The sequence below is a fragment of the Papilio xuthus genome, unplaced genomic scaffold, assembly GCF_000836235.2.
Source record: "Papilio xuthus unplaced genomic scaffold, Pxut_1.1 DF825783.1, whole genome shotgun sequence".
Taxonomy (NCBI): Eukaryota; Metazoa; Arthropoda; class Insecta; order Lepidoptera; family Papilionidae; genus Papilio; species Papilio xuthus.
In genome coordinates, this window is record NW_013532866.1 from 2732813 (window position 1) to 2757773 (window position 24961).

General features: G+C 33.0%; 3 protein-coding genes across 6 annotated transcripts; 1 reads left to right on the plus strand and 2 right to left on the minus strand.

Moving 5' to 3' along the window:
* Positions 1-73: 73 nt before the first annotated feature.
* LOC106125829 (uncharacterized) lies at positions 74-2096 on the minus strand. 2 transcript variants are annotated; one of them, XM_013323221.1, is made up of 4 exons: positions 1799-2096; positions 1339-1477; positions 826-1084; positions 74-611 (listed from the first exon to the last, which is right to left on the minus strand). In XM_013323221.1, the coding sequence occupies exons 1-4, from the start codon at positions 1926-1928 to the stop codon at positions 219-221; spliced, it is 921 nt and encodes a 306-aa protein (XP_013178675.1). In that variant the 5' UTR covers positions 1929-2096; the 3' UTR covers positions 74-218. The 2 variants fall into 2 exon arrangements, with proteins under 2 accessions (XP_013178675.1, XP_013178674.1); XM_013323220.1 differs by having other exon boundaries at positions 1339-1507.
* Positions 2097-2101: 5 nt separating this feature from the next.
* deltaCOP (coatomer subunit delta) lies at positions 2102-8025 on the minus strand. Its single transcript, XM_013323219.1, has 15 exons — positions 7943-8025; positions 7753-7792; positions 7552-7672; positions 7364-7466; positions 6759-6878; positions 6218-6277; positions 5957-6068; positions 5517-5610; positions 4971-5126; positions 4540-4616; positions 4380-4468; positions 3815-3965; positions 3240-3351; positions 2741-2863; positions 2102-2539 (listed from the first exon to the last, which is right to left on the minus strand). The coding sequence occupies exons 1-15, from the start codon at positions 7943-7945 to the stop codon at positions 2371-2373; spliced, it is 1530 nt and encodes a 509-aa protein (XP_013178673.1). The 5' UTR covers positions 7946-8025; the 3' UTR covers positions 2102-2370.
* Positions 8026-8282: 257 nt separating this feature from the next.
* LOC106125677 (desumoylating isopeptidase 2) lies at positions 8283-20343 on the plus strand. Of its 3 annotated transcripts, none has more exons than XM_013322960.1 (9): positions 8283-8514; positions 8980-9147; positions 14066-14193; positions 16602-16754; positions 18009-18098; positions 18587-18638; positions 18735-18823; positions 19143-19225; positions 19699-20343. In XM_013322960.1, exons 2-8 carry the CDS (start codon positions 9019-9021, stop codon positions 19219-19221), a joined length of 720 nt encoding a protein of 239 aa, XP_013178414.1. In that variant the 5' UTR covers positions 8283-8514; positions 8980-9018; the 3' UTR covers positions 19222-19225; positions 19699-20343. The 3 variants fall into 3 exon arrangements, with proteins under 3 accessions (XP_013178414.1, XP_013178412.1, XP_013178415.1); XM_013322958.1 differs by having other exon boundaries at positions 8286-8514; positions 19696-20343; XM_013322961.1 differs by lacking the exon at positions 8980-9147 and having other exon boundaries at positions 8295-8514; positions 19696-20343.
* The last annotated feature ends 4618 nt before the right edge of the window (positions 20344-24961 follow it).

Genomic DNA, 24961 nt, shown 5'->3' on the forward strand with positions numbered 1-24961 from the left:
CAATTTTTTTGCAATGTTTTAAGGTATTAAAGAGTTGAAATTAATAATTGTTTTTAATTTAGTAGTAAAGTTATTAGTTCATACAAGCACCCAACCTTAGCCAATGTTCATTTATACTATTGCAAAAATGAATAACTGAGTGAAGTCAGTTGAATGTCTCATTATTTGGTCTTTATTCAATAACTACTCCTATACCTAAATGATTTTTATTTATAATGTTAATCACAAAGTTTCTGGTATCCTGATTCATGATTACTTTTATCATCACGTATCCGCTTAGCGCAATTGTAATCTTCGAAAAAGTTCTCTGAGTTTGGCACAGCAAAACCAACTGGCAATGGTTTCATATTAGTCGGTCCCCAGGTGGCAACACCAAGCAATTTGTTACTGGCAACATTGAACACAGCAGCGCCCTCCACACCGTGATAAGATGCGCAAGATTTCGCACCCATTTCATAATCTGGGACCGAACAGGAATGGTAGCATGGAGAGTAGAAACCAGATATAAGATTATTGAACGTCAATATTGATGGGCAGAGATTTATGTTGACCACAACTGGTAATTCTGTTAGATAAAATTGTTTGTCCGGTATTACAAGATGGTGTATAATCTGTTAAAAAAATTATCAATTATAATAATTATTCTTTCTTCTTTCCGTGTGCCTTCAGTCTTGAAGGTTGGCTGTTGGAATATTACCTCTTTATTGCATAATAAATGAATCAATATTGTTTATGCTCCTTAGCTAAATTAAGTTATATTCATGGATCCAATGGCTTCCCCTAAGGACTAGTATCATATAAATCTTAGTATTATTAAAGACATACCTTTGGTACTGTGTATCCCACAACTTTATGTTCAATTTCATCATTATTAAATATTTGTGCGAACCATTCAAAATTATCATCAGTTCGGTTAACTGTATCAAATAAACCTATCGTTCGCCATTTCATAGCATTATCTTTTACAACAATTATAAAACCAATATCGTCGAACGCTTGCTGCGAACCATTAGATGGTACAACAAAAGCTATTGCATGAAGGCGGCCATATTGATATATTATTGATGTTTGAACCACTTTTAATCTGGAATATTGTTTGTAAATTATTTTATTTACTACTTATTTATATCTTTACATCTACTACTTTACTCTATCTAGCTGTCGCCCGCGACTCTTAATTAATTTGATATCAATACTGTATCCTTTATATCATATATTTTTGTTGTTTATAAAACTAACCACTAGCCACAAGTGACATATGGATGAGAAAAGAAGTTAAGTACATAAGGGCTACAACTTTACAAAGGGCTACTCTACTTATAGTTAAATGTAACTTACGTGGATATACAAGCAGCGGCAGTTATAAATATCCGTGTATCTATACACACAGCAGTACACATGTGCGGGTAGTTGTAATTTCTAGAGTGTACCACCCTCGCTATCCATTTATATCTTTTTTCCGCAACCGGTGTTGAATCTATTTCATAATTACTCAATGCTGTGAATACTAAAATTATTTTATATTTTCACTAGCTGTCTCCCGCGACTCCATCCGCATGGAATTAAAAAAAAACTTAATAAGTATGTATTCTTCCAGACTATGTTCTACATGTGTGCTAAATTTTTTCAAAATCCCTTGAGCCGCTCCGGAGATACCTTCAAACATCCATCCATCCATCTTAACATTCACATTTATAATATAAGTAGTAGTAAGATGCCAGAATACGTAAAATTATTACTTGTTCTAAATTTGAATAAAGATTTATTTTTCATTCAAGCATTTAAATCATAAACTTACCAGTTTTACTTTTTCTATACAAATCATTTGATTTTCTCCGAGGCAGAGTAAACAAAACATTTCTTCTACATAAATAACATCTTATCAGTACAAGAAATAGTAGCAACAACATAAGCCATGGCTTTAACATCTTACAGTTTTATGTATGAAATAAAAACAAATTTTATTGGCAAAATTATATATTTCATAAATCAAGAATACAATATTGCAATACGCAAGAGAAACGTTCACATTTCACATTGCATGAAAGAAATCAAACGGATGAAAACATTTTACGACTATTTTTATCCTATACATTATATTATTATATTATTTTTATATATGCTGCAAATGAAAAATTATCATTTTTAGTAGACATATTTTGGAAGATTTTGCATGGTAGTGATAATGTTGTTTTAAGTTTTGTATCGACTGTCTAATTTACATTTCTTAACATAGCCTAAATGTTATGACGCCAAATTAATATTGTATTTTGACAAATAGGTATAATAGTAAGAATATAGTTTTTAATAAAATTTAACTTAATAAAATAACCTTACCTCTAAAAAGTTTATTTGCAAAACAAGTTTTTATTAAACCACTTCATATTTATCGGGACGGAAGCTGATGTCCTGCGAGAAATCGACCGGCGAGCCGTCCTCCGCTTGTGTCACTTTGATAGCTGTCAGTTGTGCCAACGATGTGTCAGACGTCCAAGTGACAGTTATCGGGAAGAAGTCGTTCGGTATCGCTGGTGTTACACTGCAGTTAGACGTTAAATAAAATTTATTGCATAACATAATTTGTAATTTTAAAAAAAAAACATCAAAATCAGATGACCTTTAGGCTACAGGAAGACACAATGGAATTAAAACGCGCGAAAATATTGATCCTATTGTCAGTAAAGTAAAAGCCGGATTATTTTACAAAATTGTTATTTTTGAAACTTAATCCTATACTTACGTGAACTCCAAACTGGCAGTTTTTTGTTGTTTGTTGATAACTGGAATGCTCCACAAAAGAGTGCGGCCTTTTTGTGCGTAGCTGCCCTCCCATTGGTGGACAACTACCGAAGTGTTGCCAGATCTATATCATAGATAATTAAACACTATTAAGATATGACAGGTAAACAAAAAGGTAATAATAGTTTTGTTTTTAAGGTTCAAAGGTGATCGAATGACAACATGAATGTAGTAATAGTTCATTTACATAAAAAACGTTTAAAATATCAATAAAATTCAAACTTATTGCGTAGTGTCTCATTATTAAAATTTAATTTAGATTAATGCGGGGATCATGTGTTATTTCAAGCTTAACGTGGGTCTCCGAGACCAGTCTCCATTTAAAACATATTGTCTATTTTTTCAAAGATAATGAACAGAGAAAACGATTCTTTATAGACATTTTGATCTCGGAAACTAATGATAAAACAAACATTATATTTTAAGAAATAATAACTCACGGCAATGGAATGTTGATGACAACATCGGTTAACACTAAATGGTCCTGCTCCAGCTCGTATTCAATGTTGACGTCACAGCCGCCGCCAGCGCCCTCCGACGGCCAACAGTTCACTGTATCACATCACTTCATGCTCAAGTACACAACTAAGTAATATTTCATTTGAAGCAAAGACTAGAAACTTCTATTCAAGTATTTTAAAAAAAAATTACCAATGATCTACAACTCACTAAATAACGGCACAAAACAAGATATAGAAAAAAAATATGGAACTTTTATGAATAACTACTGCGATTTTATTATACAAAAGTATATTTCTCTAAAAACACCTAAGGAATCATATTTATTGACATTGTTTCATCAAAATCTCTACATGAGTAAAAGAAAACATCGTGATGCTGCACATATCTGAAAAGAAATTCAAAGATATATGTGAAGTCAACCCACACTTGGCCAGCGTGGTTGACTATGACCTAGTCACCTTAGGGTAGGCTCCAAGCTCAGTTGGAACCCATAGTAAGCTAATGAATACAAAAACATTTTTAAATCATCCAAGTCCTTCAATTAGTGTCCTACCTGAAAGTGGAGCCAGTTTGTCATCATTGCCGGTGGTGAGACGCCATTTGAGCACGCCAACATCACTGTGCATTGGGAATGGCCGCTGCACCTGTTTCAGACCTATCACCCCGCTAGACCTGAACGCTTCTTTGTCAACGTTGGGGTGAGTCTGACAGTTATAAAAGTTTTATTAGTAATGCCATTCGGACTGAATAATGCCACTTGGATTTTTCATATTCAAGAAACAATTTAAAATAGACCAAGATTGAATTGTTAGATCTCGAAAAGGTTTATAATACAACAATTATCTAACATATTCGGTTTATAAGTTTTGAGCAGTTTGGTGTACTATCGGGGCATTTGGCGGTACTCTACTTCATGATGATTTTTACTGTTATGCTGTTGTTAACTGCTACCTAATTGTTTCTTTTTTGTACGAAGGGACGGATATCTCTTTGCAAGGAACAAGGGGATTTTTCTATGTGTACACCGCGAGCTGTACTTTCATTCTTATTCTACTTTAGGATAATGGTACATTAAATAGGGCTTTTAAATGCTAACTTTAAGGTGTATTTCCACTAACCTGTAACTGCAGTGGTCTTGTATCCTTGTTGTCAATATGCACATGTATACGTCCATACTGCTCATTCACTATGCGCAGCGTCAAAAGACCTGGACAAACAATATAAATATAGCTATGGGGAAACGCTATGACAAGTGATAACCGACTTTAACACAATTACCTGAGAGTTCAAAGTTCTGTATATCTCCATCACGGCCAAGAGTGAGACTCAAACGTTCCTCGAAACGCAAATGTACGCTGGAAGACAAACATTACAACTTTATAACTTTACTAGTGACGAGTCCCGACTTAGCACGACTAATAACTTAAAATGTTCTCTATTATATCTGATTGAAATCCAAACCGCAAACCATAAACAAACTGCATTTTATTTTAAAACTCAAAACTTTTAGTTACATAACAATTACATTAACTACAGAATAACTTTAAAATGGAACACCATTGAAATTTGACGTTCCGTTGTTTATTTAGCTTCAGATCGAAAAAAACATAGAAACTGTACAAACAGATATTGGAGTTAAACTGAAACTTTCTTATACTTTATGTTACAAGTTGGAATTAAGTAGACGGTAGTTAGTTATAATATCTTACTCTTTATGGTCAGCGGGTAACGGAGCCTTGTCCTTCGCCACGGCGGTGACTTGTGGCGCGAGAGCGGCCACGTCACCTTCCTTGGCCAGACGAGACACAAACGAGTCCACATCCGCACCACGAGATGACAACTTCATTGCTGTACTGGCCGCTTGTCTGTAATTATTTTGTTTCATTTTTTTGTGGTTTTTTTACTGTAATTTTTTCAAATTGTTAGACCTATTAAGTTTACGTAGTTTTTGAACTACGGTAAATGTTGTAATAGTGTATTCCACACTATAAAATAGTTGGACGTATAGTAAAGTTCATCTAAACTTTTTTTTATATCTCAGCAAAACATGATTAGCATTCTTTGCGCAAGGGAACTTTTCTATAACTGGAACACCACAAATTAACGCGACTGTACATCTGGCATTGAACCGAAATTATAATGCAAAAATATTTTACATTGTTTTTTTAAATAAGTGATATTAAAATATATTTTTAACAGGTGTTTTGGCAGTGGAAGCTCAAAGCTAGAGATTGAACCTAGGACAAAATACTTACGTTTCACGAACCGGTGTAGTGGGCAACTTCTCTGCTATCGGCGAGCTTGTTGGCGCGGTGCTTGACCCCATAGAGGAATTACCAAACCCACCACCTAGTTTAAATATTAACATATTAATATTTTATACTGGTAAATTTAAGTTAATCAATCACGGAAGTTGAGTTAGATAAGAGTTTGTATGTAACATTTATGACAATCAAAATAGAGTGTAAAGGACTAAAACGATAAGTGATATTTCATTCAACTCGTATTTTTTCCTTAATCTCACAGTAATACATTCAGCTGGGTTTTAGCGAATGTTTAGATGGATGTTTTAGAAGGTCTCTGCAGAACGGTTGCGTGGATCTCGCTGAAATATTCCATGTAGAACTCCTCATTAAGTTTCTTTAATTGGGTACGGACGGAGTCGCGAGCGACAGCTAGTAGTTATAAAGCTCACTGAATGCGGTGCTGGAGCGTGGTGTCTGCCCACGCTTGGCCGCCTCCAGCTTCTCTCGCTGTAATTCCTTAGCGCGCTCTCGCATACGATTCGCTGCTTCACGTTCTTGTGTCTGTTATAATTATAAGTAAAAAAATCTTAGGATATGTTCTCATGTCAACCCGCACTGGGCCACCTTGACTATGGCCTAGTCACTGACTTAAGGTAGGCTGCGAGCCTCTCAGTGTGGACATATATACATAAATCTCTAATATTTTGTACCTGTCTCACTGCTTGGTAGATCTTCTCTTCATGTGAGTCCATTTCAACAAATGAACGGACCTGGAAACAAAAAGTTTACATTATAACCAGGAAAAATCTTTTCATAGTCTAGTGGCCGTCGCCAGCGACTCCGTCCCCAAGAATGAAAACAACTTAAAAGCCTATGCATTCTTCCAGACTATGATCTACTACATCTATGCCAAATTTCATCCAGATTCATTCAGTCGCTCCGGCGATACCTTCAATCATTCATCCATCTAAACATTCGCATTTATAATATTATAGTAAGAAGCAAGGCTAGCTGTTGCCCATGACTCTATCTGTGCGAATTAAAAAAAAGCTTAATAAGCAGCCCATATGTTCTTCCAGACTATGTTCTACATCTATTCCATTTTATTACACATATTTCATCAAGATCCTTCAAGAAGTCTTCTTCTTGAAGGATCTTGATGATACCTTCAAATAAACATACATCCATCCATCTAAACATTCTTATTTGTAATATTAGTAAGAAGTAAGATTATATTGTCTATGATATTACCTGCGCCAAGTTGACACTCTCCCTGTAGCCCAGTGCGACAATCTCGTCAAATGCAAACAGCAAATTGAAAGCTTGGTTCAACACCTCCATCTCGGTTAGTTGAGTGCAATACTCTGGTACCTGAGAAGAATGAAAAGGAGATTAACAAAGGAAATATATGATGCAAAAGTAAGTGGCAGTATCGGAGTGCTCCCAGACTGACTTATACTCTGCAGATTGATGAAATAATCAAGAACAGTGGTATTAACAGCATCCAAAACTGATGTGTATGTATGCAAAGATGTATGAATATAGAAGCGAGTGCTGTGTCATGACCACACCAAATGGAGGGCCATTACTCTGCCTAGACCACTGGGTTAGGTTCATGAGTTATATTGTTGTTGCTAACAATTATTTACAACTAATTATGCAGATAAGTAGAGAATATAATTATAGAGCAACTCTATTTATTAATTCATGAAGCCGCAGAAAAGATGGATTGAAGAGAATTTAGCACCGAGCTGACTCTTTGTGCTTTAGTGGTTAATGAAGAAGTATTTAAATGGTGATTTTAAATGAATGCTATGAAATTAATTAATTTACAAAAGGAATATGCTATCACTTACAACTCTACTGAACAGCCGCAATGTTTCCAAATCCTCTAAGATGTTACTAGCTTTAGTTGTAATTAGCAGCATATATAACTTATCCAAAGGCTGGTACACATATCTGAAAGTAGAAATACAATGTCTGTAGGAACAACATAATTTAAACCAAAATGTAATTGAAAAAGAGTAAAATACTTTTACTCTACCTGACAGACTCTGTTTCTACAAAAGTGTGTTGCCGACCACCGGTCATCAGTTTCGGGAAGGCCGCTAGTAACCCTTCTATACGTGCTTTCGTCATCTCCACAAACTGCCGAGACACTAATGCTGAAATTGAAATAATAAATATTATGGCAAGATTGCTTCAATGTATTTTTCCAATAAACGATGACAACTGTTTGAAATACCTTTCCCTGCCTTTGTACATACTGTCGCCGCTATAAGCACCTGAAATTAAATGAAAACACACATTGAAATCACAAAACCCTTGCCAGAAAACATATTTAATTATTTCATAATGAATTCGTAACATTTCTTCTAGTATTTATGTAGAATATATGAAGAGTTGTTAATAATAAAGTAAAATTATATTATTACCATTTTGTAATATAAATAAAGATTGATATTTTGTTGAGTTTCGTGTTTAAATTTTTTGACAACAATCTGACACACAATGCAAAGATGACGTGTAGACATTTATTTTTCATGCAATTAGTTTTGGTCAGAAGCAACACACATAAAACGTTCTTAAGAACTATCTTGTGTTGATTTTCATTTTATTTTATTTGACTATTCTTTTACTATAACTTTAAAAGCATTTCATTTTATTTGACATGTATCAAAGCAAACGTTGTTGTGAAAAATCTGATTAAGTATATAAAAAAAAATGTTTAATTATCTTTATAAAATCATCGCGGAACCACGGAACAGTGGAGCGCGGAACGGAACACCACCCAAGCAATGTATAAAAATGTCAGATATGTCAGCACAGAACTCGTAGCACATTGTGTTCATTTGTATTTTCTTACATTTATTTCTATATTTCAGTGAAAAACTTACAATTTTCTAAAGTTATTACAATTGGTATATGTAATATGAAGCCAACTATTTAAGTGGGAGATTTAATTCTATGGAATTCGTCTTGATATTTCAAAGGCCAACAAACAGTAGTGAGTAGATTCAATTATTTTGCATCTTTACTCTTTTAGTTGTAATTGATACTTAAGGTTTTATGCTCTGGTATTGGCGTTTGTTAATGTTGATATACTATCATTATTTCGGCTACAGATCTAACATTTCATTTGCATACAATACATATTTCTTTATGCCTGATAGACTTTAGGTTCGAAGAGTATTCTTATCGTATTTAGTGAACATAGTCATTACTGATATTGGAAGTAGTTTGTTATTCATCTAGTACTAGATATAGTTACTGTTGATATGTAATATGGACATGTACCAACATTTACTAGAGAGCAATTTTTAAGGTATTTCTTATATTAGAATTTTTATATACTTTTCATTTATTAAATATGTAAAGGTACTATAATGTCGAATTTACTGGATTAGTATGCATATTTAACATGTGTAATTTAAAATCTTTTGAATATTGATGTGACATTTGCATACTAAAGGACGAAACCACAGTCCGAAGTTCAGAAGTATGCATAGAAATGAGGAGATGTGAATGCCGTAACCGTACAGACGGGGGAGGCTCGGGGGGCTGCCCCGGGGATGACCGGGACCCTCTGATAAACTCCCCTATTATCTTGCAGGAGGAGCCCCACGAAAATCCTAACCTTGTAAGATCTGTTATCAATTTCTATTGTAGCTAGCACAATTTATGTTTCGTGCACCCTACAATGTCTTGTGTACACCATGCATGTTTAAAACTAGTAAAAAAAAATAGCCTGACTGAATATATACTGGCAATCTAGCAAAAAAAAATTAATGACACCTCACTGTTTAAAATATCCATAAAATATAAAACCTCCTTGTCAGTCAGCCCAACTTTACAGGCATTTATTTATAGTTTTTACATAGCTAAATGTTGTAGTTTTTATTTGCTCATTTATTCACTAATGAAAACACAAAAGAAAAAATTTACATTCCAATACACACTGTGGTTTTCATAATAGGTTAAAGTCTTTAAATAAGAAACTTGGCTGTTAAGCTAAGAAGCATTCTCATTAAAAAAAAGTTGTTCTTTTTTCAAACTGATACTGGTCAAAGAGTAGTTAAGGACCTTTAAGGTATGCGCTTATTTGCCCGCACTGGACGCAGCGCGCACCCAGCCTGCAATGGATGGACAGTGCTATATAAAATTTGTACAAATGAAACTAAAATCCATTGTATTATGTGCGATGTGTCTATCATGGGCCAATGGACGCATAACTTTAATGGTCTTTCTTAAGATTATCTATTATCTAGCAGATTAAATGTCATTCAAGGTAATTGACATGCCCATAAATTCGTAGACCATTATCTTATCTGTGCAGTTCAAGTAATAAGACTTTTAAAATGAATGACTAATAGCTCTTTATCTATAGGAACGCATTTCAGTATTATAGTAAAGTAACTAACATGCGCGCATTTATGCATATATTATTTTCTTGGTTAAGTGTGTGTTTGTGTAATTTATAATGAGAAAAAAATTGTATATAACAAAAACTACGAAGAAGGTAGGATTGTGTTTATTAGTAATGAAACAGTGGTTCGGGACTCGTTTATTTTGATAATATGTTATTCAAACATACTTACATTTAGAATTTATTTCAATTTGATAAATATTAATGTAAAAACGAAGCAACCTTTGTCCCTTGTTAATGCAAAAACATTAATTTATTAGTTAACTAGCTGTCGCCCGCGACTACGTCCGCGCGGATTTAAAAAGAAACTATTGGTTGCAGCGTTACTGGCTGACAATGTAATTTGTTGTCCATATTTCGTATTATTTTCCCCATTATTGATGTCTTTATGTTTACCCTGGTAATAGTTAAATTTATTTAAATCTTTTACATAATATTATTGCAATTATATTATTAGTATGGTCAATTTGACCATGTTTATTATGAAAAAAATTACGAGAAGACAAAATAAATAAGCCTAAGAATAGGAATATGAGGACGGAACGCACTTTCAAACTGTTTTAGATTTATGTTACAGCAGCGGGGTTAGACATAGTGCATTCGCTTCGAAGCGATTCCATAACGAACTTCAAAAACGTATAGAATTGACATATAGAGTTGTCGCGCGTCAGTTCTATACATTTTTGAAGTTCGCTATAGAATCGTCTCGAACCGAACTTACTTTGTCTAACCCAAGGTGGTAAGAGAACAAAAACAAACATGATATGCAGATTAATAATTAAATGTTTTTTTAAAAAACAAAGCTATACTATGTTACAATATGTAATATATTCCATTACAAACACAAAAGTTAATTTACAATTGCAAATGCGTAAATAAATCCCTTGACCTAAACCGATAGGGCGAGATCATGGATTTCCGTTTGGAACGAATCAGACAGATATATATCTATCTCTCTTCCACTTACGTGCACGCATACGCTACGTCACTCTAAGTTGCCTTTAGTATGTTAGCATGTCGGCCTATATGTGTTCCTGTCCTTTGCCAACAATTTAATTGCAAGATTCTTTTTATATATTCATTTATTTTAACTATATGTCGATTACATTGAACACTAATAATGGAGTCGCTTAGCGTAGTTTTAGTAACAGAAATCTACACTAAGAGGAAGTCTATTTCATGTAGTAGCCCTTAGTATCCAATTGTGAATTCTGAGTATGGCAGCCTGTAATTTTGTGTAAAACAACTTTCTCTCTGGGTCTTTCTGGGGGCGTCTAGGAAAATAGGTACTGATTGTAATTAGGCAAACTCAATGAACAACGCGAGAAAAGGGTTACATTTTCGTGAGTTTAGAGATATATGTTTGATTATACCTAGAATTTAGGGTTAGGTAACCAAAAAGTTTCCATAACAAAAAAAAAGTTGGTAGACTAATCCAAAGGATAGATTTTTTCTTAATTTCTTTTGAGGCACGAATAATCAACACATTCAACGCCACCGGCTTGCAAATTTTGAAATGAAAAAAAAATCGTTGCATGGAACGAGTTAAAATGTATCATATTTAGCGATGCCAATTTGCAACTGTAACACAAATCCCATATCAAATATATGTATAGACTTGATACATGAATATTACTCACGGTAAAATCGAAATCCGTTACAATCAATGGTAGCAGGTAATTGATATTTTACACAATTGTTGTAAGCAACGCGATATTGCAACAAACACATTGTTAACATTGACTTCTTACTAATATATGCATTTATTTAATGCGAATATTTGCATAGATTAATGGATCCTCCCTCGAGGTAGGCAACGCATCTGCAATTGCTGGCTATGGGCAATAGTCGCTTCCCTATTTCAACGATTCTAGGTGGCCGGACGCTCGTTTGCCGTCTTTTAATATAAAATAATGGATGTATGGACGTTTGTTTGAAGCTATCTCCCAAACGGCTACATGTATCTTGTTGAAATTTGGCATAGATGTAGAACATAGTCTGGAAGAACACATAGCCGTGGATGGAGTCACTGGCGAGTCAGAATATAAGGAAAACTTGAAGGTTTTTTTTTAATAGACCTAAATACTTGTACTATTTTGTAATGTTGATAGTTAGATTAAAAATAACGTAATAATGCCAAGGATTTTCAAGCTGGGATTACGGTTTTACTAGCTTTTGTCTACGAGGAGTAAAAAAAAACTTAATTAGTAGCCATCTTTTTGTACATCTATATCAAATTTGACCGCGATCCGTTAAGCCGTTTTGGAGATACCTTCGAACAAACATCGATAAATCCATCCAAACACTCGCATTTATATTAGTAATAAGTAATATTAGATATCTTTTTTTTTTTTTATTTCATAAGGTGGCAAACGAGCGAGCAGCCACCCGAAATCGCTGAAATAGCGAAGCGACCGTTGCCCATAGACATATGCGATTGCATATGCGTTGCCTACCTTTAATCGACGGAGGAGAGGATGCACAGAAATATAATATTTTCCCCTTCCATGCATCCTCTCATCCGGAAAGTCCATTTCCACTTCCCATCCTTTCCTTATAAGAAAAAGGGTGGGAAGGGAAAGTGGACTAAATTGGGCCTCCGGGACGCACACTCATCAGACGAAACGCGGAATTGCTTCCACTTCACGCCTGTCTTCTGTGTGGTCGTGGTATTTCACCGGGCGAGCCGGGCCAAGTCGTGCGAAGATGTTAAAGCGGGCTCTACCACTGTTAAAACTTACTACCAATATGAATAATTATCTATTATTTCAATTTTTTTAAAGTATAATTTATTCCTGGACATTACAATAATGTTGGCCGAAAAGAAATGATCTTTTGACCTTTGGAGTTTGAATAATGAACAATATAATTTAATATGTCTGGTATTTGCTGATATCATTCCACTGATAGGCAAACTAATAAGTCAAAACCACGCTTCAGTGGAAACGACCCATAACACTGGCTTAGTGTATGCTTAATTATAAAGATAACAGAGTTAGCTATATTTGACACAAGCTATAGCCCGCGAGTCCGTCCGCGCGTATTAAAAAAAAACTTAGTTGCCTATGTGTTCTTCCAAACTATGTTCTACATCTATGCCAAATTTCATCAACATCTGTTAAGAGATAAACAAAGGTAACGTATTAGGCACGGACGGAGCCTTGGGCGACAGCTTGTATTGTTATAAATACTCAAAAAACGATATATTAAAAAATTACTCGAAGTATTGTCATGTACCTTTGGATGTGTGGATAGAGCGAGAGCGCCTCATTTATTCCTCTTTCTGTCTCTGTCTTGTAACGAATTGTGACGTGACCTTGAACTTCAATTATCATTGTTTTAGCCGGAATTTCCATCATATTATCACTATATCTAAGAAGTACAATTAGTAGAAATGATTGTCATAAACCTATTAAGCAATGACATGTTAATATACATATTAAGCAATGACACACAATACAATAAAGAATTAAAATTTCAAGCTGAAATGTAGCAATTTAATTAGCTTCGAATTGCCTTTTTTGTAAAGTTTTACTCTCGAATCACATGAACGGCAAATGAGTAAAACATTCTTTGTTTTTAATTTAAAAAAAAAGACAAGCTTGGTTGTATGCCAGTTTCAAGCCAGCTTTAGTGTTATTTAAATTATATTTAAGTATGTATGCTATCAACATAAGCAAGCAAATTAATGTTATACAAACGTCTGTAATTTTTAAGCTACATTTGAAACGTCTCAATGCTTATCCATGTTTTATTTCATACTCTTTTTGTAGTTAATTCGTATGTCTTTTTAATGTTAAGCAAGTTTACCGAGGGTTTTTGAGACCAGAGTTCCGTTTTGTCAATAAGGACAAGGATGAAGATATCTTTTATACAGATATTTTGGTCTCAGAAATTAACGGTTAGTCAATAACACTCCTCTATCATAAAGAAGATTCAGTTTTTGGGGGTAGTTGAAACTTTTAAGTGATTAAATTATACGATAACTTTCTCCTATTGTTCTTAACATGAAGAATAGATGCTGCTGCTCTTTTGTCAAGGAATCTTTTTTTAAGCAGTAAAAGCTACTATATAAATGTGTACGTATGTGTGTATGTAACTTATTACTATAAAACTGTCTGTGTGTGCGCAGTCGTGCGGCATCTGCACGATGTTCCCTTCGTGCATGTCGCTGCTGCCGCGCCGCAGCGAGCCGCGCCCGCCGCGCCCCGGCCAGGCGCCCGTCCTCCTCAACGTCTACGACATGTACTGGACCAATTGGTAAGACATGTTACATTTTTAATTTTTTTTTATATTCTTTTCATTACGCCAGCTTTATTCTAATTAGAACTTTTTCTAGTTTCCCTTTTTTTATTTGGCCAGTAATATTTATTTTAAACCAGCTTTCGCCCGTGACTTCGTTCTTGCGGAATTAAAAAAAAACATGAATAGTAGCCTATGTTTTTTCCCAGACCGTTTAGTATTTGTTAAATCCGTTCAGCCGTTCTGGAGATACCTTCAAACATCCATTCATCTAATCATTCGCATTTATAATATTAGTAAGATGTTGATTTCTTGGTTTTGATTTTCTTTTATTTAATGTTTCTATCAAATGTTTGCTCGTTTATTTAATTATAGACCGAGTATTGAACCAATTAAGGAAGTTGTTACGAAATAAGACGCTCTGTTGGCCTCCAATTCAGTAACTCGACCATTTAATTAATGTAGTATACCTTTGATTTTAACACACACATAATAAATCTATTCTATTACAAAAACTGTGAGTATATTAACATTTCCTTATGATAGTATTAAAAAAAATGTTTTCCGTAAGGCCGGTAAAGCATCTGCGGTTCCTCTGGCGTTGCGGATGTCCATGGGCGTCGGATCAAATAATATTACCCGATTCGTTGCTCGTTTGTCCCCTTCTCCTATAAAAAAAAAAGTTTTGACAAAATAAAAAAAAAACAAATAAAATGTATAAAAAATACAAAGTTGTCGTTGGTATTTGAAAGACCTTTACTAAAATATATTCCTCTACCTTCATAAAGATTCTATATGTTTGTAACTGGCCTGATCACCCCGAAAATTTTAAAATTATAAATAATATCTTTGTTTGCATTTCTGAAGACAGGATAAAGTGTTACTCATCATTATTTCTGTCCACCGTCCATCTGCCACAAACATTCAGAGTGCCCATTATTGATTCTTCATATTTAAAGAATACTAGCTGTCGCTCGCGACTCCGTCCGCGCGGGATTAAAAATAGATGTTGGCCGATTATCAGACCTACTCAATATGGAATGGTATGGAAACGAAAATTGTGACACGAGAATGTTATACATAAGATTTAAAAGTATTTTAGTGTACTTATTACGAGCGCCTCAGTAATTATAACTGTATGGAACGGTGTCTATGGTACTCGAGTTGAGAGTTTGAACTTGGAACTCGACTTCGCTCTTTTGCATCTGGCATTTGGATATGTGAATTTCTTTATAATTAAAAAAAAGAAGCAAAATTTATGAAAATGTACAGATTTAGATGACGAAATTTGCAATGACTCAAAATAACCCTACAGCGTACACAAACAGTCCAATATTCCTCTTTATGATTCATTATTTTATTTTTCAAGTAAATTTATTATAGTCTCATATTATTAAAGAGAATTAGAAAAATAGCAATATCTTACTAATATTATAAATGCGAATGTTTAGATGGATGGATGTTTGTTTGAAGGTATCTCCGGAACGGCCGAACGGATCTCAACGAAATTTGGTATACATATAGAACATAGTCTGGAAGAACACATAGGCTACTTATTAAGTTTCTTTTTAATTCCTCGTGGACGGAGTCTCAGGCGACAGCTAGTGTGTATAAATATGTTTCGGTATTAATCTACAATATAGAGACAAACATATAACTTCCATTGTCTTAGTATCCGATATCAGACAGTTCGTATCAAATACCGTTAATGTCACGTTCAGGTCATTGACTTTATCAATTGATTGTAACTATTAGTCAATAAATTTATTACTAACAGATTGTCGTCAACAATACTAAAGTAGGCATGTTTTGTTAGCTGTTCATAATATCTCTTTCTTTATTTAATTCAAGTTCAACAAGTTTTTTTTTTTTATAATATTTTGCTTAATACAACATATGTTTTATGTTAGATGCAAAAGAAAGCAAATCATTAACAAATTTCTGCAGTATAAAACTGAAAAAACATCTCTTCTTATCTTTTATTTATTATAAAAGTCTGGGAAAGAACACAATTCGGCCTCACACAGACATTCATCTATACTGTCGCCCGCGACTACGTCCGTGCGGTATTAAAAAAATCTTGCTAAGTAGCCAATGTGTTCTTCCAGACTATGTTCTACATCTGTGTCAAATTTCATCAAAATCCGTAAAGCCGTTCTCATCTTAATATCACATTACTAAAACCATAAAGAGGAAAGTTTTGATTGTTTGCATTGAATAGGCTACGAAACCATTGAACCGATGGAATAGGATATAGGTAAGCAATGCATCTGCTTCGCTATTTGAGCGAATTCAGGTGGCAGCTTACTCCTTTGCCAACTTATAAAAAAACGATCTATATGGGCGTGTTACAAGACATGATATAGGTCTTTGATTCTATATATTTCTTAGGTATATCAATTGTACCATGATCTGTGTGTACACAGGTACACGGCAGGCGCGGGTGTGGGCGTGTTCCACAGTGGGGTACAAGTCCACGGGTCGGAGTGGGCGTACGGTGGGCATCCGTACGCGTTCACGGGAGTGTTCGAAATCGCGCCGCGGGACGAACGGGAGTTGGGGGAACAGTTCAGGTTCAGGTGAGACGTGGAAAGTACTAAGAGTTTTGTGAACAATGGAGAATTCAAGGAATTAGTTGTTACTAATCGTTTTATGGTCCTTCGAGTCATGTACTTTATTAAGAAGTGACCTTGTGTCGCGAAAAAGTTGAAACATTTTGTGATTTCATAGAAAAAAAAATAGAATAGCTTAGATAAAGAGATACAATATCTATCATAAGATTTATTTTAAACTATCCGGGGCCCGCGACTTTGTCCGGGCGGAATTGATAAATAACATTATTAGTAGACTATGTGTTCTTTCAGGCTATTTTCTACATTCAAGCTAAATTTAAGGGAAATCCGTGCAGTCGTACTGAAGATACCTTCAAACAAACATCCATCCATCTCTATCTCATTCTCTGTCTTCAGCCATATGATGCCCACTGGTGGACATAGGCTTCCCATCCATCTAAACATTTACTTATTAGAATTACTGGACATAAAAATAATAATATTAACTTACTTGTAACATAAGGGTTTTTAAAATTTTATTTCTGTTACAACGATTCCCCCAATTTTATATTTAATTATTATTGATGAATTGTCGGGTCGTTGCTAATGGCGACAGTTTAGGTACACTCGATAGCTACTTATTAAACTTTATAATCATTTTGTACTTTGATTTATATGAATAGAATATTAGTCACTTAATTATTCAAAAGAATATTAAATGAAGTCTTTTAAATTAAGAATTAATCGCGCTCTATTGTTTTAACATTGTTATTTCCTAATAATACCAAATAAATTGGGAAATCTTTAATATTTGAGGTTAGAATCGACATTAAATCTAACCGTGGATTGCTAAGAATAAAATCTCTGTCATAATTGTTTTAAAATTTGATCTCAGAAACCCACGGTAAGCAGGTCAAGGATAAATCATCAGAAATTTTATTGCATAAATCCGATACTACTTTCTTGTTTTTGTTAACTGACTACAAAAAGGAAGACTTTCTTTCTTCTATGTCTATTTTTTTTCGTATCGTATGTAATAGCAGCAATAATATACTATTATTTAAATTTCGATACAATATAAAGATACGATTCCCAAACGGACATATACCGTACAGATCGTTGACATACTCCAGAAGGTTCATATCAAGAACCGATGTGCATGTATGCGTAGATGTATGAATGTAGGAGTGACAGAGTTGTGTCTGTGTCCCTGCCTACCTCTCTGGGTTAGGTCGTGAGTTATATTGTAATACACTGATAACAGTTTTTATGTATAAACAGACAGAGCGTGCACATCGGGTACACGGACTTCAGCGAGGAGGAGGTGCGCCGGCTGGTCTCAGAGCTCGGCAAACAGTTCCGCGGTGACAGGTCAGTTGTCACGACAACCTTTCACCAACATCTCATCAAACTATCAACAACCTCTCACCAAACTATCATCAACCTCTCATTAAACTATCACCAACCTCTCATTAAACTATCACCAACCTCTCACCAAACTATCATCAACCTATCACCTAACTATAACCAACCTCTCACTAAACTCTCATCAATCTCTTATCAAACTTTCACCAACCTGTCACAAAATTATCACCAACCTCTCACTATTACCAACCTATATCCAAAATGCACAAACCTATCATCTTACACTAAAATATCTACACTAGCGACTGCGATTCTGTCCGCTTGGAATTTAAAAGAAAAAACTTAAAAACTTGTCTATTCGTTCTTACAGACTATGTTCTACAGTTGTGCCAAATTTCATCAAGATCCGGTGAGCCGTTCCGGAGATACATTCAAACATCCATCCATCTAAAATTTCACTTTTTTAATATTACATTAAATAATTTATTTTTCAGGTATCATCTTATGAATAATAATTGCAACCATTTCACGTCCGCATTCTGTTTGGTGAGTTTAATATTTTCAGACGATAAAAGCATAGCCTTATGTATATTAAATTTAATAATAGACCTAAAAATTTTGATATCTATGTATTATTTCCAGGCGTTATGTGAACGCGACATCCCCGCGTGGGTTAACCGTCTTGCTTACGTCAGTTCCTGTGTACCCTTCCTACAGAGATGCCTGCCCAAGTATGTTTTTATATTATGACATCTTATTTAAAACATAATATAGTAAACCACTACACCTTTTACATTTAATTAGCTTTTGCCTGTAGCTTCGTCCAAGTAGAATATAAAAAAAAACTTGTTAAATAGACTATGTTCTACATCTATGACAAATTTCAGCGGGATCCATGCAGCCGTTCTGGATATATCATCTAACAAACATCCATCTATCTAAACATTTGCATTTATTATATTAGTAAGATAAGATTTAAAGAAAAAATATTACATCAAATTTTATAGAATTAAGATTTGTATTGATTTGTTTATTTATTTAATCGTGCAGAGAATGGCTGACGCCGGCGGCGCTGCAGCACTCCCTGGCGGCGCACTCCCGCTCCTCTTCACCCAACACGCCGCAATAGCACCGTTAGTACATATTTTAATTATTTATACTTTTATAAAATCACATATTAATAATGTATACAAAATCCCAAATTAATAATAACTATAGGTATCAAATCATTTGATAATAATTTGCATGAAATCCCATATTAATAATGTGTTTAAGATCACGAGTCAATAATAGGTATAAAATCACATTTTAATAATCCCAAGTGAGTAAAAAGAAACAAATCTCATGTTAAAAATGGGTAGTGTGTTTAATAATGAGTAAAAATACTGATTTAATTATTATTAGTAGAATATAAAACCGTCAAGTAATAATAAGTATTAAATTCCATGTTTAATAATGGATATAAAATACCAAGTCGGTGTTGAATCCTAAGTTAAAATCAAAGTTTAATAATTATTGTTTTATAATAATTTTAAAATCACAATTTAATAGTAGATAAAAATCAAAGTTGAATAATTGTTATATTGAAATAATTTGTCCGCAGCAGCCGGCCGGCCGCGGCGCCGCCCTCACAAGTGTTGTGCGTAGTTACATAGACTTTGACAATTGTTCTGGCGCATTGTCGAATTATTACTGTATGACTACTCGTGATTCATACCTCTTTGCTCCATACAACAAAATGGCGACTGTGATAACAAAACATTTTTTTTAACTGACTAGTAATAAAAAAATTGTGTTCTGTGAAAATTATACTTTATTTCCTACAAAATTTGTAGTGATTATTATAATTATTAAATAGACAATTGTATGTAAATTTTCAACCGCCATTTTTGTTCCTTTAAGCAAAGAGGTTATGTAATTTTTTAATATGTTATTGTAGTTGTTAAGTCTTTAAACGAAATACAATTGTGTAAGTTTGTTAAATAAATCTACCTAATATTGAGTGCCTTGGAGTGAAAGGGATGTGACTAGTTTTTAATATGTGTATCCCTTTCCTCTGCAAAACATGGCCGCCACCGTTACATATGCTTGCTTCACTTCGTTACGTTGGTTTTGTTATAAATTATAATCTGCGTCGCTTTTGACAAGACAATTTAAAACCAAATGTCAAGATGACATCTGTCAAATCTGACAGCTAATCTAAAGACGTCATTATTAATTTTCTTTATTGTCTTTTTTTGAAATGATTTCAGAGAAACTTTATATAATAGTAAAAACAACAAAATTATAATTTAAAAACCCACCGTAGTGACCAAATCAAAATTTTTGTAAATTTAACATAGAATTAATGCAACATATATTTTGCATATTTTTAATACAAAGCGAAGAAACCGGCACTCTTTGTTAGTTGTGAAAATCAAATTAGTGTGAATAAGTAGGTTTAGATATCCGTCCGTTCTGGTTCAAACATTTAAAAGTCAAATTGATTGCGAGCCTTTATAATCTATATCTGCCTACTAATGACATAAATTAATTTGGAGGTTATGTTATTTTTACTTGTCATTTTGACAGCTGTCACATCTCATAACCATATTTTAATTATTTATATTAATTTAAAAAGGCGTATAAATATCGGCCTACTACTAATATTTTCATATTTAGAATGCACTTTTGGTTTAAGGTTTTTTTTATGAATATTCATAACTTTTTTCAACAACCAATTCCTATTTAACGTTGGTTTCCACTGTCAAAACACTTGTATAAAATCATATTTTCATCATCCTACATTAATTTATAGCATCACGCTTTTTCATTTTTTCGTTTGTTCTTATATCCTTTCATATAAAAGTAATAAGTAAAAAGAGAACATATATTTAGATTTAAAGTATTAATAAGGGTTTGATTAGTAAAGTTATCTAGGAAATAGCAAAATCTCAATCTATTTATTTTGATAATGCGCCAACAGATGTTTTTAATGACGTTTTTCAAACGAGAACCATTTTTTTTATTTAAATGTTTTATTATCTATGCATACTTGGCTCAACGATCTGTGTGCCTTTGCTTTTTTATCTGTTGACAGAACGTCTTACTTTTACTTTTGACATCTGTAATATTGTCTGATTTATTTCATTTTAATTTGTAATTAAATACTTCCCATTTGTAAAACGTCGTATCATTGTGTTTAAAATGTAAATATTCATAGTATTTTCGCGGGCGGGGGAAATAATCCCATGTTGGTCCACGGTCCTTAAATTGTCTACAATTTAAGAGTATTTTTGTAATGTCGGTTAATCAAATTCTATTATCTTCATTTATTTTTATTTTACTTATAAACATGTCTTATTCAAATCAAACATAACCTTAAAAAAATGTTTTTGTTTCTAAAAAATATGATTACTTCTCCCGCTTCGCTGTCATAAGGAACATTCTAGAAAACAAGTGCCACTTCGTTATTACAAAGGTGTCGTCTATTAAACACGTGATTTTTTTAGTACATTAGTAACCCCCCCCCCCCAATCAATCATGAATATTTTACTTCACACAAATTTAATGACTTTATAATCATTAAATTTCCGTCATAACTCAGAAATGAATACACGTTTATTTTATGCAGTCCAGCGGGGCTAGACAAAATGCATTCGTTTCGAAGCAATTCAAAAACAATTTTTTTTTATCTATGTAACTGATTCGCGACATTCGCATGACATATCGAAAGTTATTGTCTGTGCTATACATTTTTGAAGTTCGTTATGGAATCGCTTCGAAGCAAATGTACTTTGTCTATCTCCGCAGTCCTCTTTGTGATGTTTTAAGATTTTTATCGGAAAACCCCCTTTAATTGGCCTCACGTGATTAATAGACGATGCCAAAGATAATTGTAATTTTAGAAAATATATTCGTAGGAATTGTGATGGTTGATTACTTTCACCAACTGCGGATATCGTCTGCAGTGACTTGTCACACATGTCATCTCGCACATTCTCTTTGAAATAAAAGAGACAAAATATGTCAAGACAGTTGACAGCAGACGTGATCCGCAGTAATATTTTTTAATATTTAAATTCATGCGATTTAAATGCATCTAGATTTTATATGGTCTTTAACTAGCTTTTTATACCACCCCCTATTTTCTAATTTTTTATAGATTGCTCTTGATTGTAAATAATCCTTCAATAGTTTTAATATTCGTATAAATAAAATCGATTGTTAATATATCGATAAAATACAATCGAAATGTCATATTAATTTGCCATAAACGTTATTTTTTAAACTTATAATTTAAAGTTATAGATTTATAACTTATAGATACTTAATCTAACATGAAAAGATCTCTCAAGGCCTTTTGTTGGAAAAGATTCCTTCAGTGTTGTCATAGAATAAAAAATATCATTCGAAAATCGATTCTCGATTAAATGTCAAACTTGTATGCAACACTATCTATAGGTTATTTATCTATGGATGTAGTCCTTACACACTAGTATTAAAAAAAAACTAAATGTCAAAACTAAACTATGCAGTTATCAAAGAGTAATTTTGTAAAACATTGCTCTTTGTTAAATATAAAAGTTATTGTTTTTCGATGTTGAAAAAGTTTCTCGCGCTTTTCTAGTGTGTAAGTACTATATTATATATTTTTAATAATCGCAGTTTTAAATTCCCAGCACCTATTTATAAATTGGTTTTATAAAATCAAAAGAGGTTATAAATTAGGACGTTCGTGTCACTTTCATTATATAGTAATTTTAGAAATTCTATAACTGATTATAATCTTAGATGGTTAAAATTATTAATCACAATATAACGTAGAACTGTTATTCGTAGTTGTTGTATTTGTTTATTAATTAAAACAGTTTAAAATATTTAAATCAAAAATATTGAATTGAATTTGTTTTGTTAACCAAAATCGAAATTTAAAAAAAAACGACGATTTTTTGCAATGGCAACTTAGTAAACGTAAATTTAAAAAAAAAAAGATATCCTTTACTGAGAATTTTAAACTGCCTTTTATTCTAAAATCTATTTTTTTAATTTGTAATCAACATATTATTTACTAAAGTTAAATCATGTTTATGTAGTTTGTATTATTAATGTGGTTTGGATTTATTGTTAGTACACTTTGTAAACTTTAAGACTACGACAGCAACGAAATTTAATCCACGAAATAATTATTTCTTTTAACCTGATACAAAAAAACTTTTTTTTTAAACTGAAATGTATTTGGGTTACAATTGAAAGAAAGATAAATGTGGTAACATTGTTTTTGAAGCTGCCAGTAATTTATCTCAAAATTTATTTTATCCCGGCTCGAAATTTATATAAAATATAATTTAAAAATATGTTGCAAGGCCTCAAAAATTAACCCATTCAAAGCGAAATCGATAGTTTTCGTTATCCGGGATATTTGAAACAAAAGCCATGCTAAATCGATTTTCTAACATTAAATGGAATCATCGAGTTGAATTTCACAATCGAATAACTGTTTATTGTCTTATATCAGAGATATATAACCTATAGTTATCTTATCCGAATCCAGAAGTGAGACGAATAAGACATTCGGTCTATGTTTTAATTTACGATAGGACGTCAAACTTTTATGAAACGCTCCATTATAGGTTATGTGTCTATGGTCTGTGCCTATGTTGAATTATTTGAAATAAGTGAGAAGAAAAATGGATTAAGTGTTCATGAATTAAATTTAAACTCAAATATGTATAAATAAGACGATTATAAGCCGCTAAATAAACAATTTTGACGTATATTCAAGTGATGTTATTTACCGTGGGTTTCTAAGACTAAAATCTTTGTATAAATCATATCGTCATCCCTGTAATTATGTTTGACAAATAGAGTTAACATGTTAAAAACGGGGATTTTGGTCTCAGAAACTCACGGTTAAACATTTTGTACGTGTGATTTTACTTGTTTAAACTTTGGTGAATTGTCTTATTAAGTTTTAGTTTAAATTAGTTTTTTACTTTCATGAACTTTACTGTTTTTAAGTATTCTCCGCTTATTTTCCACGTGAACGCATTGAATGGGTTAGAAAATTATTTAGGCATTCGGCATTTCTTGCAATAGTTTTTGTGCAGAGTGAAAAACCTCTATTTTGTATTACAAATTGAATATTGTAATGAAATAGGTTATAGTAAAACTCTGTTGAATACTTGTATCTCTTTTCATTGAGTTGAATTATGAAAACTTGAAACTCATTGATTGGTTGTAATTTAAAATGTTTCACAAATTGTCAAAATAAAAATATATATTGACAAGTTTTTTGGAATAAATAAAATGTGTAAACCTTTTAAATGTTTTGTTTTAAAGTTGTAATTAAATATGAACCTTATGCCATAGCGATAATAGTATGGCAAAAATACAAATTCAGATTCTACACTATTTTCAACCTTATCTTAATAGAATAAGGTTTATATTTCGTTATCAATTGTTATTTTCCCCAAAATGCATACAAACGCCGTCTAAATCATCAAACAAATGCAAAACTTTAGATGGATGAATGTTTATTTGAAAGAATCTACGGAACGACTGCATGGATCTCGCTGAAATTTGGTATAGATGTAGAATATAGTCTGGCTACAAACATAGGCTACTAATTAAGACGGAGTCGCGGGCAACAGGTAGTATTATATCATGAAATAAAACTCCAAATAAATCCTTAAAACAATATATTTGATATCCATTCATTGTAATACAACGAGTCATACATTCATACTCTCACAAACTTACCACAAACTTTGCGGATCAAATTACATCTAAAACTACCGTCAACTTAACGTTGCCTTAATAACCTTAAAATACATAATATTATACATTTAGAAAAAAAACCACAAGATTCCGTGCTTTTATTTTTCCAC

Coding starts and splice junctions, on each gene's coding strand:
- LOC106125829 (XM_013323220.1), bottom strand. CDS start 1,928: ATGTTAAAGCCATGGCTTATGTTGTTGCTACTATTTCTTGTACTGATA. Junction 1,508..1,798: donor GTATAGAAAAAGTAAAACTG/GTAAGTTTATGA, acceptor AAATAATTTTAG/TATTCACAGCATTGAGTAAT. Junction 612..825: donor TGGGATACACAGTACCAAAG/GTATGTCTTTAA, acceptor TTTTTTTAACAG/ATTATACACCATCTTGTAAT.
- deltaCOP (XM_013323219.1), bottom strand. Junction 6,879..7,363: donor TGCGGCTGTTCAGTAGAGTT/GTAAGTGATAGC, acceptor CATTCTTCTCAG/GTACCAGAGTATTGCACTCA. Junction 3,966..4,379: donor CAAGACCACTGCAGTTACAG/GTTAGTGGAAAT, acceptor TATAACTGTCAG/ACTCACCCCAACGTTGACAA.
- LOC106125677 (XM_013322960.1), top strand. CDS start 9,019: ATGAGGAGATGTGAATGCCGTAACCGTACAGACGGGGGAGGCTCGGGG. Junction 14,194..16,601: donor GACATGTACTGGACCAATTG/GTAAGACATGTT, acceptor GTGTGTACACAG/GTACACGGCAGGCGCGGGTG. Junction 18,639..18,734: donor TCACGTCCGCATTCTGTTTG/GTGAGTTTAATA, acceptor TATTATTTCCAG/GCGTTATGTGAACGCGACAT.